Raw genomic sequence first — 13457 nt, 5'->3', positions numbered from 1 at the left:
ATGCATTGCTCTTTTGATAGATATATTCAGTTTTGGGTCTTATAAAAAAAGAGAATTCTGTTTTTCAATTATTTTATTTAGGCAAGTTGTAGTTAATTTAGTTAAGTAGAGAGTTTTTCTTTATTTCCCCAGTACATGTAGATTTTAACTGTGGCTCCTTATGTTTCAGACAGGTAAAGATGTGTGGGGTTTTGTCCCCAACTTGCCAACTGACTTTCAGTGTAGAAGTTTGCTCTCTCTCCCTCAGTTTGCTGCTTTGAAAAGGGAGGCTAAAGGGAGAGAGAAAAGGTGTTTTTTTTTTAAAGGCTTTTTTTAAGGCTTTTCTTTTTGACAGTGATTTTAGTTGGGGTGGAAATGTTTCAGAAATCCAGCATTTTCTATTGGGTCTCACGATCCATTTCTCCCTTACAAGTATAACATTACTGCTGTCGTGGTCAACTTCAGTATCGTATTGTTTAGCCATACCTCTGTTACCAACCTTAGACCTGCAGCACCAGCATATAATGTTTCCATGTGCTTCAAATAAAAACCTGTTCTGAGGCTAGTAATAAGGGTCAGCTCAGAGAATTGTTCAGGGTGTGTCTGATATGACTCTGGGGACACCACTCACGTGGTAGTTTGTGGAGATTGTGCCCCACAGAGTTCCTGCAGTTTACAACCTGCACAACTATACATGGCAGCCCTCCATGGTAGAGGAGGATGACGGGGCAAGAGACTGAGAAGGATGAACCAGTGGAGGTAGGAAGAAAACAAGCTAAGCATCATGTCGCAGAAATTAAAGATGGGACTATTTTAAGAAGCCTAGAGTGCAGAATCAAAAGAGAATGGCTTTTCTTTGAGATATTAACGTCACAAAATGACTCGTCTAAAAATAGTAGCCTTCTTGGTTTCACTTCCTTCTCCAGCTACCTCTCCACTGCTCCACAGCTCCCCCTAACCAGGCTTTCCTCCGACCAGTCCAGTGCAACAGATCTTGTGGCGGTTGCCAGTGACGGGCATCTGCTAAGGCTAGGTCTTCATCTTGCTTGATACTTTGCTCAGTAGCAACCAGCACAGTTCATGATGCTCTCCTTGAAACACCTCCGTCCTTACGCTGGTGTCCTGCCACCTCACCCTCACTAGCATCTCCTACTCCTCGACCAGACCCACAAAGAGGCTGGGGGCCCAAGAGCCGGTCCTGGTCCTTTCTGCTTTTCTATGCGCACTCTTCCCTTAGGTGACCTTATCCACTCCTGTGGATGAAATTCATTCTCTCCATGTCTCCTTCTTTCTCATTCTCTCTCTCTCTCTCTCTCTCTCTCTCTCTCTCTCTCTCTCTCTCTCTCACACACACACACACACACACACACACACATAATTTTCAAATTTAAATTCCAGATGTCCAGCCAAGATCTTTTACTCTGTCTTGAGATGGGAAATTTAGTTTTCTTCCCTTAAAATACAGTGTGTGCTAATTCAAAAGGTTTTATAGGAGTGAATTCATTTTAGAAATATGTGTTTGGTACCAAGTAAGTGCCAAATATAATGAAAACATGTTTTAAATAGTTAGTTGAAATGTATAAAACCAAGGGGAGGATCACCATTTGGCCAGAATGTTATTTCTTATACTACTTAACCATTTAAAAATGTCCTTTTAATTGAATTGGTCGAGACAGATTATAGCACAGTAGTTTGGATTTTGGGTGCCAGACTGGCTGATCTCAAATCTTGAATCCACCACAATGAGCTCTGTTACCTTTGGAGGGGTTACTGCTGCCTACCATGGTGTTTTTCCTCTGTGAAATAGAGTAGTAATAGTAGCTATTCTGAGTCCTGAATGAGCTAATTACATAAAATACTTAAAACTGTGCCTGACACATAATAAGCATTACTATTTGCTATTATCTTTATATAAATGTAATCATTTTTCCTAAAGATGAAACATCTCAAGTCTTATTTGTTGTTTTATTTACCTGTTTATCCACATCGTACCTTTTTATGAAAATGTATCTTTTGCACTAAAATGCCACAAATCTGGTACAGCATCCTAACTGGGTTTGGTTTCTGAACCTTGGCAAACCGTGAACTCCTGCTAATCCTAATTCAAAAGTATTACAGAAGTGCATCCATTTAAGAACTATGTATTTAGTTACTTTAAATACAAAGGATATTGACGTAGTATTTTAAATCTGCTCTATTGAGAGCCCCTGGCGCAGGGCTAGGGTAGAACTTTGATATCTGACCATCCAGATCACCCCATCTGACTTCACAGGGAGTTCTGCCAGGATAGTGACTACAGGCCCAGTTGCTGGAATTAATTTGGATTTTTTAAAATCTTGCAAATTAATTCCCATATGCACAGCAAAATTATTTTGTCTTCATGTTAAAGGATTTAAGAATAACACAACAAAGGACTGAGACCATGAGAGAATAGTCTCTAAAAAAATGTCGTTTTGTTTGATGTGAGGAATCCTTAAGTGTGCTTAAAAATGGATGCCTTATATTTAAAAAGTTAAGAATAGATTTTCAATACTTATTTATTCTGGGCCCAGCACTCTGCAAGTTTACTTAAAGAATTGTGAAATGGCTCTCTCTCCAAAATATAACACGTGTAATTTAGTTGCAGGTTTATGTCCGTCCTAACTGTAGATTAAGAAAAATAATATCAACAGAGGGAGAAGTTCTGCCCACGAAACAGAGAAATATTTTCTACAGCCACTCAGGATTATAACACCAAATGGCACCGACTGATGGGATAATTATGAAAAAAATTTTAAATACTTGAAAATGACACATGTAATTATAGAACAAATAAAGAAGTCATTTGGAAAAGTAAAATATCATTTCCCTTTCCACATTAGTTCCTCTATCTTTAATATTCTTTCTACCTGTATTTACAAAAGATAACTTTAATATCTACATTTCACAGAAGGTAAATCGCTCAAAAAGTTTTTGTGCAAAAAACTGAAATCTGCTCAGATGGCAGTTGTACTGAATCCTTAAACATATTTTCTTTTAAATGGATAGAAACTATGTAAGATGGACTATACAGAAGTGCTAAAGAAATTCAACTTAGGAAAGGAAATTGAGAATCTAAGGATACTGATCTTTGCATGATGAACTTGAGTTCAGCAGCTGTGCTAAAAAGCAGGGATCGAAATTCCTCACATTTTCTTTAAAATCAAAAAAGAAACGGTCTACCCATCTTTCTGTGGTTAACCAGCACTTCTCTAATGAGGGGAAAAAAAGAGAACTGGTGAGAATCTGTTTATCTATGTTTGTGCAGAAAGTGGACCAAAGTAACTGGTGGACTTTCTCATTAGATGCTTTTCCACACAACAGAACACCTTATCTGATGCTGCTTTTTCTCCCCAGTCGCATGCTTGCCGTTAACAAATTATGTCTTAAAGTATGACCTGACATAAAAAGTGGCATAAACTTCCACAGAACGACTACATCTTCTGTGATAAAAATCTTTCCAGAAAGGTAACCCCAGCAGCACTTTCCAGGGATTGTTAATTCTCAGAAAGTTGTCCCTAAGGTCCCATTGCAATCCCCATTCCTAAAAGTTCAGTTATGCCCTACGCTGTGATCAGAGGAAACCAAGATGAGCTTTCTCAGCCACTCAGAGAATGTCCCTGTGCAAACTAGAGGCTGGTTCCTCAAAGTGTGGGTCAAGTATCAGCATCAGAATTGCGGGATCCACCCCAGACTTACTGAGTCAGAATCTGCCTCTAAACAGAGCCCGTAGGTAATGTCTCTCATGTTGAATTCTAGAAGGCTATTCATTTCCTTAATAGTCTTTATGGCTAGGAAACCCTAAATCTTTTATCCATTCCTCAAAAGGCCAATTTATAAATATTTAGCCTTTCCTACTGATTCCTTTTAGTGTGTGTCTTCTTAATAATTTTAAGCCATAAGACAGCAAAACGGACACCACGAAGACTTTCGCTGGTACTAAGCGAGGGCGATGGGCCACGTACTCATAGCCGTTGGCATCTGACCAGTTAAGATCCAAATAATGCAGACTCAGCCATTGTACGATATACACTAAAACAGAGCAACATCCAATTGCTTTTATTACTACTGCTAATCGTCACCACCTTTCCCATGTTATGCAGCTTGTTTGAGATGAGTGGTTCCACTATAAATTGGAGATAATTAAACAGACATCTATTGTAGGGATTTGTAAAAGTTAAATGTGATATCACAGAGCCAGTAGTTTATCACAGTGCCTGGAACTTGGCACTTGCTAAATATGTTACTCCCTCTTCTTTAAAGGAAAAATAGTTGCAGAGGGTTGTACCACGTGATTACCTGAAATTTCTGGTCTGCTGTGACATTCCAGTCCACCTGTTCTTCAGGCCATGTGAGTTCTAAAGCCTTGTACCTCTCATCGTGCTTCTGTTTCACCTATGCCACGCTAACTGGTGCTGCCATGTTGATGAAACACTGACGTATAGCTCTTGGGGTAGAAACTTTGCCAGTTACTTTCATAGCCCCATTTCCCTTCTGTCCATGTTTAACATGTTTGGTTAACTTGAATGTGTTATTTAAAGTGGTAACTTTAGCTCTTCTGCTGTAACACACACTAATTACATAGTTGTCGATACAACTTAGAGCTCAAGTGAGTATGTCACTGGGCTGGGTTTAAGACATGCTAAACAAGTTCTAAGATTTTCAAGTATTTTCTTGAGACTCTAATGTTTTCAATTCAGAGCAGATACAGCCTTCGTGGTGTCACTCACCAAATGCTACTGAGTGACTTATTTTTGAGGCATAGCAAACACCAAGACCTCAGTAGCTGAGCAGGTGGGAGCAGGGTTGGTGGGCAGACTCTTCCTGTGCTGACGACTCTTCCTTTCCCACCAAGCATAGAAGCAGCATAATCGACTCCTATGGGATGCCTCGTGGGAGCAGAGCTGTTTATCTGCTTTAAACCAGACTTCACTCTTCTCTCTTGTCCAACTTTTTCTTGTGTGACAGTTAAGGATGGATGTGGTAAAATGAGTGCCGGTTTATATATTATATTTATAGACAAAAACTTGTACGGAAGAATCTATGTGGTTAACAGAGGTTGGAACAACTTCCAGGGCTTCCAGGGACAAGCACACCCTTCCCTCAACACACCGAGGAATCACTCTCCCCTGTAACTACTCCTCTGTTTGTTAAACTTACTAATTGCGTCTGATACTCGGTCTGCGTCAGCGGTCATTACTCATTAACTTCTCTGCCGAAACCAGTGTATCAACTTGAGGTTTTACTATGACACTAAATGATTCCACTGGATCTGTGCAAGAGATCATGGGATGGACTCTGGTTGGGTTGAATATTACCCACCATTCCTTCAACAGAGTGAGCAGTAGGGGGAAAAGAGGGAAAGTCTGTGAGGAAGGAATATTTGGAAAACACAGAGGAAGCAAGCATTAGAACTACTCTTCCTACAGATTTGTCAATTATACCTCATATAAGCTGAGGAGTCAAAAAAAAAAAAAAAAGAATTACTTTGACTCCAGTAACCCCTCAAAGACTTTTTTGGTCATCTGACCTCTGCCGACATGCTCCAACTTCAAGGGAACAAAATTGTTGATATTATTTCTGAGGAAAGTATGAGGATGGGAGACGTCTACATTTATCTTCTGCTACTATTACAAAATCCTGTATTTGTATCAAACTGATCTCATTATGGGAAGAACAGAAGCTCTTGGTGAGTGGATAAAATTCAAGACAATACATTTTAATACTCTTTCTGAGATGAGGACACCTCAGTGACAAAGCCCAGGCGGGGTCAGAGGAGGGGTAGCAGGGGCTGTCTGGATTGGCCAGAGGCAACAAGGAAATGGTGTAGATGCCACAAGTATGGAGGACAGGCATTATGAAGGTACCCAATCAAGTATAATGGACAGAGACGAACTATTGAACCATGATCAACAGAGTTACCCTGCCTGTTGGGAGGAATATCAGAGGGAGAACCACTTTGCTTTTTTTGTTTTTTTGTTTTTTTAAAAAATAACTTTATTGGAGTATAATTGCTTTACAATGTTGTGTTAGTTTCTGCTGTATAACAAAGTGAATCAGCTATAAGTATACATATATCCCCATATCCCCTCCCTCCTGCGTCTCCCTCCCACCCTCCCTATCCCACCCCTCTAGGTGGTCACAAAGCACTGAGCTGATCTCCCTGTGCTATGTGGCTGTTTCCCACTAGCCATGCATTTTGCATTTGGTAGTGTATATGTGTCAGTACTACTCCACTTTAGGCTGTTCTGCTATTCACTAGACTGTAAGAGTGTCCGAAAGGTAATTCAAAGCCAAAGTGGTCTCCTCGTTGAATTTATATCCATTCATTGTTCTATCTGCATGATTAGAGAAGGATCCACACAGGGTTCCCAGTACTGGCTCTGAGATAGGTAAGAGGAAAATTCACACCCAGGATGGGTACTGTGACAAAGCAAGCTCTTAGCCAAGAAAGCCGAGTGGACATCTAATTGTAATCCCTAAATTACTCTTCTCTGTGGCATGTTTTGACTTGTGATGTTGGTAAGCTCCCCAAATGGTTCCAGGGCTTTACTCTGTGTGTGTCAAATGGGGCAATAGCTTAAGTTTTCACTGAAGGTTTAATAAATAGTCCTGAGATTCAGGTAGTGCCCAGGAGGCCTGAAGATACTAGCAAATCGCATTGGCTTAATCAAGTTACAGGAATTCAGTTTCTCTTTCTTTATAATTAGGCTAAGATAGACACAGAAAGAGAGAGAGACTGACAGACTCATAGATAGAAGACAGAGAAAATCAAGTGGTTAAGAGTAGGGGATCTCTTATCAGGCTGCTAGCGTGAGAACTGCAGCTCCCCCGCTTCCCTGCATGTAAGCTTGTGCAAGAAACCTAAGCTCCCCAGGCTAGATTCCCTTATCTGCAAGATGAAGATTATAGAATCTACTTCACTGTGCTGCTGAGAGTATTAAATGAGAGAACACATACGCAGTGTTTAAGAGAGTATCATGCAAACGGTGAGCGCTCAGTGAAAGTTAATTGTTACTATATATTTAAATATTTTTATTGGATAAAAGGCAGTACTACCCTGCATTTCTCTATTCATGCTCTTTGGGGCAAGTAAGCCTCTTCCGGTACAGAGGCTCTCCCAGAGAGTCCTATATTGATTCAACCCCGAGGCCTTCTCTCTTTCCTGAGATTGAAATCAGTGCCTCCAATGATACAAGGTCAAGAGTCTCTGATGTTCATGGTTCTCCAGTGTCACCAGCCCCCTTAACTTTAAGAGAGAATTCATGGAATTATGTCTTAATCACCACCCTAGGTTCTTTTGTACATTTATATTTGTATTAAACTATTAAATATTTCTTCTTAATTCTCCAATCATTCATGTATTTTTCTTACGATTTCATTTCAAAATAGTGTAGATTTAGCCGTGACAATTTGCCTTTTGGGTTCCAGCCTCTGAGAATCCAAACTTCAGCCCTCTCTGGGGCTCAATATCTCTTTTAAGTATTGCCCATGCTTTCATCTTTTAATGTACTCTTGGACTTGAAATGTTATAATTTATAAGTAGATGACATGTTAGGAAAAATAACCAGATTACCCTGAACAATTTATAGAACCAGGGCTATAATAACTCTAGGGATGGCATTTTTGTCTTGAAGCAACTCAGAAAATGAGATGCGGGTTTATTTTTGAGAACTTCTGAAGAGGGAGATGTCTAAGTTTCCACTCGCGCTAAGTTCACAGTGGTTTAAAGACCATCTGACAATGATTCCTGGAGGAATGAGAAAAACGCTGAGCCTCAGACACTAGTGTGGTCACCTGACTCCCCCAGTGCTACTGCAGCCAGGAGGTGGAGGACAGGATGGTGGGGGGGCGGCGAGGAACACGGATTCTGCAATTACCACAATAACTGAAACCGACCCAATGACTGAAGAAAGTCTCACTGTTTTTTGGACACAAATAGTTTAGACTTGCTGTCAATATTGGTCAGTGTTCTAAAATTTCATGATTTCACTTTAACTATTCAAGACCCATTAATGATTTTTTCCTAGAATTTTCAAAGTAAAGTCTTTCTGCTCCAAAAGTTCCTGCCAAAGGTTTATAGCTAATACTGAGTAAGACGACATCAGCTGATCGTAAATCACACTGCCCCGAATAAAACACATTTTGGATTGCCCTTTGTGGCAAGGATGATCAGCTCTCCTCTGACATCCACCCTTAGGCACACAGCTAGACTACATTTCCCAGACTCCCTGTCGTTAGGTGAGCCATGAGGTCAAAGCCTATAGGAATGTGAGCAGAGTTAGGTTTGCCATTGCAGGGCTGGGATTTAGAAGAGGAGCCACACCTCCACAGGGTTCTCTTGCTCTTCCTGTAGGAGAGAAAGGAGTCCCCCAGTGCCAGCGTAACTCTAGAAGCTCCACACTGAAGAGCTTCTGCCAGCCTGGTTTCCCAAAAGGCTGCGTGCAGAAGAGGTTCCCTGCGGCAAGGATCTTGCCCTGGGCTGATATATAAGTGAGGAATAAGCTTACGCTATGTTTAAACCATTACACCTTTGGGTCTATTTATGATTGCAGTTTAGCACTGAAGGGAGGTGGAATATGCCACCCCAAAGTATGTCGCATGGGCATAAGGGTGAATTTGAGCTAAAGGCACTTGTAAAACAGCAGGTGCAAGGGAACACTTTAATCTCCCTTTTCTTCCTGAAAGCAGGACACAGAATCCCATGTAAAAGATGCTGTCCCGGTACCAGGAGAAAAGAAACCTTATCGCTGGAGATTGGAGTCAAGGCCAAGAGACACCTGTAGAGACGTTGTTAAAATAACTTTATCTTTCTTTAGTCTCCCCCTATATTTTAGTTACTTTCCCACAATTGCCTTGCTTTGTTCAACCTAGTTTATAAACAGCTAGGCCTTGCCATTTCTTTGGGTCTTCATTTTCCTATGGGGGCTCTCATGGACGTGTGAAAACCTGTATGCTTTGCCCTTGTTGATCCATCTTATGTCAATTTCATTCTCAGGCTGGGCCAGAGAGGCTGAGAAAGTAGAGATCAAGTCTGGCTTCCCCTACAGTATATCCCAACTAACTATATATGCCATAGTTTAAAATTAGACACACTTACTAAAATCACACAGGAGTAGAGATACCTTAACTTTGTTTTAGCCCTTTTTAGTCTATCAAAGGTGCTTTTACATGTTTTACTGCTTAGGAAGCTCACAATAACCTTTGACAAATAGCAACTCTGGGAAAATATCTATACATTTTTTTTAAATAGTACTGCAGAAAGATAAAGTCACAATTTAAGATAATAGGAATAAACATAGAGTTTGAACTTTGATATTACATAACAGAAAATTCCATAGAACCAGTAAAAAAAAAAAAAAGTAAACCAAGTTTCAATTTCAAACCTGAGTTGATAATAAGTACACTTCGAAGAGTTACTTTTGTGGTCCCAATTACCTGTAAGAAATCATTATTAACATGATAATTGGCCTTACCTGCTAAAGAGGACATATTAATAATGGTGCCACCTTCACCTCCATTTTGCTTGCTCATGTAATCCAAACCCAGGTAGGTTCCACTGATGACAGAAACCTAGTCCAGGGGCAGAAATGGGAAAAGCAACAGAGCTATTATACTCTCTTAAAGAGTATAGCTCTGATAAAGAGCTATTATACTTTATCATACTTTATCATATGGTCACACACCAAAGTTTTTATTGCTATCCCAGACACCGAGGGAGACTCCTGCACATGTTATCAATGAAAGGTTTTGAAGTGGCTGTGTTTTTTTTTTAACGCATTGACTGGATTCTCCTTTATTTGCCTAAACTTGTAGAGCTCATCACATCTCTGCAAAACTTCACTTAGTTGCCTGATCTGAGATTTTATGATAAAGGTTATATTCCAAGTGTCTTGTTACTTTCACTAATCCCCAGCCTCTTCAAGAATTCTGTATATTCTTTTTCTTTTCTAAATACTGGATACAAAATGTATTCACCCTTCTTAGCACATGGTTCTCTTGTCCAACTATTCTACATCCATCTGCTCTGTTTCGTTCTCTTGGATCCTGGAATATGTAATAGTGGATACCCTTGATTTCCTACACAGTTTTCATTTCCTTCTTCTATTTTGCATTTGTTTCTACTTCTTCTGTAGATACATGTACTACAGAGGAAGGTGATCTCCCCTGTTTTAGTGCAGACAGTGATTAATCTATTTCAATCACAGAAATCCCATTCCCCTTGCCCATGACTGGTTTAGGAGCCAAATGTGACCATTTCTGGCGAGACCTGAGAAGCAGTCTGCTGGAGGTGGGGTCTAGGTTGGGGAGGGTGATGGAAGAGGACTCTGCAGAGAAAATTGTCATTGCTCTTAAGAAAACCAGGAAGAAATGATTGTGTTACTCCTTTCTCATCGCTTCGTATGGGGGCGATGGCTGGAATGAAGTTATATTGATAGCATCTTTAAGAGGAAACCACCATGATGGCTGGCAGATGGGAATGAGATCTGGGAGCTGCAGCGTCAAGCCATCCTGAACTCTGTGTCATATGAGATCACATAGCCGTTGTACCCAGTTTGAGCAAAAGGGATTTCTGTTCCTTGGACATATGGTCTTCAGTAATGAAATCACTTAATTTTGTTCATCACTCCTGCAGCTGTCCTTTTGAAAGCTTACTCTGCTTTGCTACTCACATCCATGTATAGGCACCTTTTCGGTTTTATCCTAACATTTAAGAATTAACCACTGTCAAAATCAACTTGTGACATGAAGCATATTTGAAACCTTACATTCCCTTTTAGATTTAAGAACTCCTCTCCCTCCCAACTCAGATTTTTGAAAGGTGAAAATATGCGTTCGACATCTTAATTCCTATGTCTCTCATTCTTTACAGCACTGCAAAGAAAATGATACAACAGATAATGAGATAACGAGTCTGAACCTGAGGGTATATATTGGTGGTTACCTTCTTTTTATTTTAAAAAGTCCTTTTGGAGTTTTTTTGACAAGGATCCAGAGTTGCCTCTCTACCTAACAGTAGTTCTAGCACAAAAAAAAAGTAAGCTGAAGATTCTATTCACTTAAGCCATGCATCAGTTTGATATTAAGTAGGCTTAGGGAGAATGAGTAAAACCTGCACATGATTCCCTTTAAAAAGGAAAAACAAAACATTAATGGCTTATATAAGAAGGAAAAGAATGTAGATGGCTGAAGTTACTGAAGTCAGTCAGATTCTGTGTGTTTCTGCCCAAGTCTCCAGCATGTCTGAACAGAATTTCTGTTTATGTGTATTGGTGCTACGCTTTTATTCTCAGGTATTTACAGCTTTGCTGACACCTGCTTTTGTGTTTTCAGCATCTACAAGATGCAGCCAGATAGAAAATTTGGGAATGTTTTTAATTTTTTTTAAAAGCCAGATTTATTTCCTGGTTTTTGATGGCGAAGGCAAAGGATTATCTTGCCATCCATTATCAGGTTAAGAACTGAGTAACTTTTTAAATGAAAGGCTTCTTAGGATAAACCTGCAAGACAAAGCCTAAGGTCTTAGCTGTACATATAAGAAATTTTCACCTCTTTTCCTTTACTTTGACAACCTCTTGCATATCCCAGATAATACGTTTAATGGAATTGTTAGAAAAACACAGAATAAAAATGTTTGCTAAATATATTTGTGGCCTTTTGGCAATGTTTATACATTGTATAGATTGGGCCATTGTAACATCCAGGGAAAAAAAGAAAACAAAAATTACAGATATGTTCTCGCTACAGATACAAAAAAAGCTGGAATCTATAGTATTATTTTAGTCCATTTTGTAAAAGTAGTTAAAATTTCGTATTTGACTCTCAAACAAAAAAAAAGGAAAATCCAATGTCTACTTTCACTTAGTGAGGATAAACGAAAATTCAATTATTGACAAAGTGATATAATTAACACATGCTGACTCAACATTTTTAGTTACAAAGAGACAATTTTTATATGTAATACTGAAATTGTATAGTATTCCAAATGTTAACATACTTTTTTTAAACAAGTTAAAGCATTCTATAACTTAAAACCACTCTCATAAATGCCCCTATCCTGGAAATAATTCTCTAGTGATACAGATAAATGGATAAATGAACTTGTTTAACTCCTCTTATTAGGCATATCTTCCTATTATACACACATATATGAATATATGCTTCTATAACATTTGTGTGTGTGTGTGTGTGTGTGTATTCACTACGGAATTTTCCTAATCTGTCATTTCCTTTATTTAATTTCCCTCCAGTCTGCAGTTACTTTTAGTTTATTTATGGTTCTTGTGCTACACGGTAATTAAAGCAATGTTTTAAAAGATTCTGTCATCTAAATCATGAAACTCTGCCTCTCAGGTTTCTTGTTTTTTCTCCAGCCAGTTCTCAAGGGACACTAATATAGATGATCATTTTTCTCCTGAAACCTTTTCTCATCTTTTATTCTTCCATGTTCAATCTTTTAAAATTTCTGCTTATTTAGGGGGTAGATATGATTGTCTTCCCCCTTGCAGAAGCTACTTATAAAATTTAGCAAGCTTTCCCTAACTATAACATTTCAATGGGATCTTTAGATATGGCAGAGTAGCAATAACAGAAAGTAGTTACTAATTTAAGGTATAATCAACACCCTTGGGAGCCAAGAAAGGAGTACACTGCAAGCTTTCCCTAACTATAACATTTCAATGGGATCTTTAGATATGGCAGAGTAGCAATAACAGAAAGTAGTTACTAATTTAAGGTATAATCAACACCCTTGGGAGCCAAGAAAAAGGAGTACACTTGACACCACTCTTTCTATCCATTTCCTCAACTCTTCATTAGAGACAGTATAGAGCAGAGGGACCCACCTCGTTTAGAAATGAGATAGTGCGAATGAAGAAAATGTAGGTTTTTAGTCTCTGAACGAGAAATGCAATTTATTGAGTGACTGCTCCGTAGTAGCACCGTGCTGGATGCTTCATAGAAATTATGGTTTATTTGACGCTTAACCAACCTTAGAGGTAAGAGGATTACCTTCATCCTTTCACAAACTGGGAAATTCAAGATCAGAGACATGAAATAAAAGTTCATGAATTTTAAATTCAGGTCTGAAACAAATCTTTTTTAAAATCCCCAACAATAGCCATCTATTTTGCTTAATTTTTATTTGAATATACTAAAGGAGTCAATATAAGTTAGTCATTTGTCCAAATTAGGTTATAAGTCCCATCTGAGTGGGAAGGAATTATTTAGGTTTATTAAAGCTTCAAAAAGTAAAATAAATACATTACCAAATGGCCTTATCAATATTCAGAGTTAAGTCTACCTCTGCCCAATGGCCAGACCAACCTTTGAGAGTTATACAAAGACTCATTCTTTCCTGAACATTCCCTGTGAGCCTGAGCAGCTATAAATAAGGCAGCTGTGGCTGACGCACAGAGGAGCCTAGTGGAAACAAAAGACTGGGAAGAGGTTTACTGTAT

At 39.0% G+C, this 13457-nt stretch overlaps 1 protein-coding gene across 5 annotated transcripts in view; it reads right to left on the bottom strand.

Moving 5' to 3' along the window:
• The window catches only part of HPGD (15-hydroxyprostaglandin dehydrogenase), a 29281-nt gene that overhangs the window by 8113 nt on the left and 7711 nt on the right, over positions 1-13457 (bottom strand). For 4 of the 5 annotated variants that reach the window (XM_007456430.1, XM_007456427.1, XM_007456429.1 and 1 more), the window contains one exon: positions 9474-9570. The exons of the other annotated variant lie outside the window; for it this stretch is intronic. In XM_007456430.1, the coding sequence (XP_007456492.1) occupies positions 9474-9531 (58 nt within the window). In that variant the 5' untranslated portion in view covers positions 9532-9570. The remainder of the gene's footprint in view (positions 1-9473; positions 9571-13457) is intronic. 5 annotated transcript variants of the gene reach the window in all.

The sequence above is a fragment of the Lipotes vexillifer genome, unplaced genomic scaffold (genome assembly GCF_000442215.2).
Source record: "Lipotes vexillifer unplaced genomic scaffold, Lipotes_vexillifer_v1.1 scaffold294, whole genome shotgun sequence".
In the NCBI taxonomy this organism is placed as follows: Eukaryota; Metazoa; Chordata; class Mammalia; order Artiodactyla; family Lipotidae; genus Lipotes; species Lipotes vexillifer.
The sequence above is the reverse complement of the archived record's forward strand: the minus strand, read 5'-3'. Positions and strand labels throughout refer to the sequence as shown.